The sequence below is a fragment of the Dinoponera quadriceps genome, unplaced genomic scaffold (genome assembly GCF_001313825.1).
Source record: "Dinoponera quadriceps isolate SergipeBrazil2010 unplaced genomic scaffold, ASM131382v1 scaffold1527, whole genome shotgun sequence".
NCBI classification, from domain to species: Eukaryota; Metazoa; Arthropoda; class Insecta; order Hymenoptera; family Formicidae; genus Dinoponera; species Dinoponera quadriceps.
In genome coordinates, this window is record NW_014555734.1 from 443,180 (window position 1) to 449,493 (window position 6,314).

At 30.1% G+C, this 6,314-nt stretch overlaps 1 protein-coding gene across 1 annotated transcript; it reads left to right on the forward strand.

Moving 5' to 3' along the window:
- Positions 1-343: 343 nt before the first annotated feature.
- Positions 344-1,904, forward strand: LOC106745264. Its single transcript, XM_014620716.1, has 4 exons — positions 344-347; positions 481-602; positions 782-976; positions 1,314-1,904. The coding sequence occupies exons 1-4, from the start codon at positions 344-346 to the stop codon at positions 1,710-1,712; spliced, it is 720 nt and encodes a 239-aa protein (XP_014476202.1). The 3' UTR covers positions 1,713-1,904.
- Positions 1,905-6,314: the final 4,410 nt, after the last annotated feature.

A 6,314-nucleotide genomic window follows, 5' to 3' on the forward strand; every position in this document is an offset into this window, starting at 1 on the left:
TTCAATATAATATATCTGTGATGTTAGGGCAGTGCATATTTTAATGCTAGTTATCAGAACAAAAATAATGGTTAAAAGAGCACATGCGTAACAATTTGATTTTAATATCCTTAAAAATTGTGTGACTATTATTGAATAATTAACCATTTGAATACTCTGTAAATGTTGGATTTGGTAGCCATGATAGATAAAATACAAATGCGCTAATTTCATAGCGATTAATGACCAAGAAGAATTTTTGAATATCATGTTGATCGACATTTGATATATAATTTATAAAGTTATTAAAACAACTTCCTTTTAATTTTATACACATTTATGTGAAGTAATCTCCGCAATAAACATGAGTAAGTCTCAAATATGTATAATTATTAGCAAAATAAAAGATTATAAAAATTGTAATAACCTTATTAATACCAATAATGATAATAATAATAATAATTTACAATATAATTTATTAAATTTTTATATATTTTCTAGTATCACAACGATCCTTAAAAACATCAAGCAGTAAATCTGCTTTATCAAAAACATATATCAACAACGCATCCTCATTACATAGGGGTAGTGTGTCTTTTCGTATAGGCAAGGGTGGCATCAAGGTATTTCAAAACTGAAATTAAACAAAGCTTCTTAGATAAAAATAATTTATACGTTATAATTTACAAAAATCTACAACAACAAGAACTTATAAATTACAAAAGTGATTCGCAAATTTGAAGAAAGATATAATATGCACTTGCAGTTTAAATTGAACTCATGAAAATATTATTCATTTTAGATTCCAAGATATCAAAACACTTACCAACTTGAACCTATTAGAAAATTTAATGGCGAACTTGTCGACAAAATCTTGATCGATGTGATGCAGAATTATTTAGTTGGCACAAAGTATCATTCTCAAATGTGCATGCAAATCTGCCAAAAAATGTCAGCAGAAGTGCGCGATCAAATTTACAAGAAGTTTTATGAACGGTGATTAATTAACCAATTCAATAGATACGATAATAATATTTGACCATAATAAGCGTGCGCGCATATACACACACATACACACAAAATATTTTTGGAGAGCTAATATTTTATCAATTTAACTAATATATAAAAGAAATTATTGTAATTAATGTAATTTGAATATTTGAATAGAATTAAATATAATTAAATTATGTATTTCTAAGATATATAACCCAGTAAAAACATCAAATATCAGTAACAATACATAAATATTATAATTTCTCAATAATATAACTATTATATATATATATATATATTTATATTTATATTTATATTTATATACATACAATACGTGTTATATTGCACTTACATTGTTATGGGAAATTACAACATTGAGATGTAATTTACTATTATTTGATATTTACTGGAAATATTTATATTTTAACTACAGTGAGCACACATCTCTGAATCACTTAACAATATATTTAATCTTTGCAAATGCATACAAAACTTTTTGCTACACGATTTTAAATATTAGAAGACTATTTCTTACTCGAATGATCATTCGATTTCATTTCAATGTTATTTTCAGATACAAAGTTGTGGTCGTTATGTCGATCGTTCAGAAATTAGGACAAGGTGTGCGAATTGAATTTAGTAAGTTATGGGATATTGAAAGAGATATGTATTCAACTCATATGATCGAAACCCCGGAATATTTTGTGATAGGCCTCGTTGTGGGGCTTTATTATGAGTAAACATATCATAAAGTGATCGACGAATGACCATCCAATTTTCAAAATATAGAATATATCTTGGCGCACGTCGGCCCTGGATTAAAAAAGATAAAGAGAGAGAAAGATTTACGTAAAATCAAATTGTGCCAGTTAAATATTATAGTTAAAGAAAGGTTCCATATACAAACCAGATCACGTGTTTCACGTTTTTCTTTATTGTTATTAAATTAATATATCATTCGAGAGAGATATATATATATATATATATATGTGTATATATATATATATATTTATATTTATATATTTATATATTTATATGTGTATGTATATAACAGCGACAAATACAATGCATTGTTATGATTATTAATAATAATTGTAATCGAAGGGCTTACCAATGACTAGTGGAAATTAAGGGCGGGGTAATTATTGTAATCATATTAACAATGACAATCATAATAATAGTGATAATGATGATATGATGACGATGATGATAATAATGATGATAATAATAATGATAATAATAATAATAATAACAACAACAACAATAAATAATAATAGTAATGTCGATCGATCGATAATCAATATGGTCGTATATTCCCTTAAAAGTTCGTCCTTAATTCTCATATCGCGTTTTTATAGATACAGGGATACAGAAAAATAATACCGCGCGGCTGTGGTGGAATGTTCTTAATTGTCGTATATATATATGCATATGTATAATATTTATATAAAATGGGGTACTCAGGGCCTTAATTAAATAATTGCACGAGTCAATGTCGTCGCGCCAGCGCTTGTTTTATTTCCATCGTAAGAAATAAGCGAATTAAGAAAAGGCTCACATAAAAATTCTTTGCGCAAGATCAAATCTCTATCTAATCTCCAACAACAATGTTCGGTAGGAACACAATGCGAAATTCTTCATATTAGTATGTCTCCTCCACTTGAGATGCAAATCTCTCGAAACTTTTTTGGATTTTGTGAATATTGAAATTAAATTTATAATAGACCATGATAAAATAATGAAAAATTTTGCTTACAACAGTTGGATATCAGTTTGTTTTATGTAGAATCTAATTCAATTCTTGATTTCGGCGATTTCGGAGATTTAGTTTCGCAAGAAGGAATAACTCCAAGAGTTCTTATAAATTCGCTTATTTTTTCGTTGGTTTTCTTTATAATAATTAGGATTAATTGTAGCTTTACTTACGATCCTACCTGCCGATCAATTTTACACGCACGAGCTGCACTATGTAGATCCTTGGTCCATTTTCGACGCATACATTTATTTACAAGGGTTGCGCGCGCGCGACGCAGTGGCTCGTTGCATCGCAAAAAATCGCAAACTAATCGCTCAATTGGAAATCTTTGGAGTATTGAGATGTCCCCCAGTAAAGCATAAAACAATTATAACATAAATTTGGAAATTCGAAAATGCATGAAAAATATATATAACGGAATGTAACAAATGTAAAATATATAGAACATGAGATTTTTGTGAAGATTTTTAGTAGTTCAGAACAATAATATCCAGTGAGCAAAAAATTATTGATAGAGTTATTGTAACATTATTGTAACAAACACCTAGCAAATACCAACAAACACTAATATAATATCAATGTTATAATTTTCCACTCAGCGATGTAAATGCAATATAACGTGTGTGTTATGTAAGTTACAACGTTGAGTGGGAAATTATAACATTGATGTTATGTTATTGTTAGTTAATATTTGCTGGGAAAATTCAGTAGCATATAATGCGTTTTTTAATATGTAATTTTTAATGTTCAATATTAAAATTATATATCAGATTACGTTTGTTATGTTGTATCATCAATACGAATAACTTCGACACTTCAATATTTCTAAAATTTTTTTACAATATTTGAAAAAATCAAATTATGTGAAAAAATCTTTGAAAAAATATTTTTAAAATATTAAATATAAACACGTTTAAAAAAAAGGAAGATACATATAGAATTAATATTTTAACATCTATTGATCTAACGATTACTAGATATTTAATTATACAAAATGTCTCGCAAAATGATGCATATTTTAATTTCGCGAGCGTGAGATTTTTCATGAAATTCACATTAAAACTTTGATACAAAATACTTATGTGATTTTAAAAATATTTTAAATGAGATTGATTTTATTTTAGTGATTTTGAGGAGAGAAAAGCATTGAGATTATTAAATTGTTGACTAGAATACTATTCAAGTTACCTGAACAAATGTTACTTTTCTTAAGTAGATTATTATTATGCAATTCATGGTTCAGAAATATTACGTAATTTCGAGACACCATGTAATGAACTTCACTGAAAATCGCTCTTATGTAATCATATATGAGTTACAACTACGTAATGGTATAAAATTGCCTCTTTCGCGCGATTAGTTCATGATTTTTTACTTCTACATCATAACCATAACCGGGATGAAACCGTCCCCTTCTCTCTCCACAAGGGGAACAGTAGGGGGGGAGGTGAGACATTCCACCTCGCCGTAATCGGTATGGAAAAAATATCGAAGGTTCTCAATTTATTTATCTCCATCTTATGTACGTGTGTTTATGTATATATGTGTTTATGTATATATTCATATGTGTATATAATGTTTGTGTATATGTATGTATATGTCTTTCTGCTTTTCTCTTTCTGTGTGTAGTATGTCGAATGCTATTATCTGTATATGACACATTTACAATAATAACAATACGCTGCTCGTCATTTACGATCCATCTTAATCCGCGTATATGTATACGTTTATATTTATATATTTATATGTATAATACGCGAAAAAAAATTTAGCGGGGCATTGATCCACCACTAACACACACAGGCTCTCTCTCATACATTCATTTTCTTCCGCCTCATACAATCGTCAAGTCTTATATCACAAAGTTTCCGAATGCGTCATTTCAATTTAATGCGAGCAATAACAATGACGATAATCAGAATGCATGTATGTATGTGACGACGCTTGTAATTTGCGTTCTGCTTGAGGAAGTTACTTGTTCGCATCCTGCACGCATATGCGTTTGATGTGTCTATATGATATTGTCACAAATGTAAATCGGAAATTTTATCGCAATGTCATACTATTTTGAAAGAATCGAAAGAAGAGATTGTCGGTAAAGAAAAAAATATTCTGAGAATATTAGTGACAATAAATACAACTCAATGTGGAAAAATACGGAAAAATATTATAAATAAAAATGTAAATGAAAATCATATTTCAGTTCTCAATTATTTCAACAAATTACAAATGATTTATCTTACTTTCAAGCAGTTTTTGTGCGAATTGAATTTTCTGAAAATGCTCTCTCACCCTCTCTTTCGTATCATTCAAATTAATTCTCGGTGAAACTGAATAATATATTTTCTGTGAAAGAATCATGGTGGAGTATGAATCCATGGATTCATAAAATCTATAGTTTGCATTAATTCAACGCAGCTGCTGTAAAAACATAAAAAACGATTATTGTGATATCCATATGTGTGTGTATATGCGTATACAATAAATTGAATAAAGCAAGAATTGAAACCGGCATTATTTCTCAGCGAGTTTGATTTTCCATGTTACACAAATATACAAAGGAATCTCATGTGTATTTCGCCGTTGTGGCAAGTGCGATAAGTGCTCGCGGATGCATGCTCGGTGTCTGACGGAAACCTGCTGAGAAAATATACAGGTTTCGATTCCCGGAATAAAATCGTCGAATGGTCTCACGTATTATGTTTCGTACAGCTCTTCACCTTTGCTTCTCCTCTCATACCCTCGCATTCCCTCGCACTTCTCGTAGATATATATATTTACAGATTTCGAGATTGTGATTAAGAATTCTGATATTCGCGCCACTCTTACTCTCCCACCCTTTTTCTCCTTCTCTCACGCCATTATAAAAAATTGATTCGTTTCTCCTTAAATCGTTAACACTTTCCTCCCGCCTCCTCTGCCTCGGACATCCCCCTTCTTCCTATCCTCGATAAGAATTTAACTGTCTGGATACCGATCGAACATTGTGACACATGTTTCCTCTATATCATTGTCGTTATTATGTGCTGCATTTTATATCACGCTTTTGTGATGACCGTTATTAATATGTAATATGGAGAAGTGAAATTATTAAACGGAATTAGTACTATCATTTGGTGTAATATAAATTGGCATTGTGACTGGATATGCTACAAACTGCAATATCATATGCGTTACATTATAACTGAATTAATGGTTTCATTAGACATTGACGAACTAGTTCATATCGCGGTCAAACTATTAATCCTATTAGTAATGATACGTAAATCGCGAAGGGATAATGAAGAGTTAGCGAGCTTTACGTCTCAAAATATCGACTGTGCGAAACGTTTTGCATGCATTATTTTGTTGTTTTTCTTTCGATGATTACATTTAAGCATCATGTGTTTTAATTAAGAAAAAAATAGAAAAATTTTTTCATACATGCTGCAAGTCTATGCTTCTTTATTTCCTTTCTTCAGAATCATTTTTCATATTCTACCGATCAAATTATCGATTGGTGTCTAGACAGTAATCATTCCCGGATCGTCTCTACAGGAAGGCTCGCGGCCAACGTTGTCGCGGCCGTTGGCGGTGCTACGAAAAA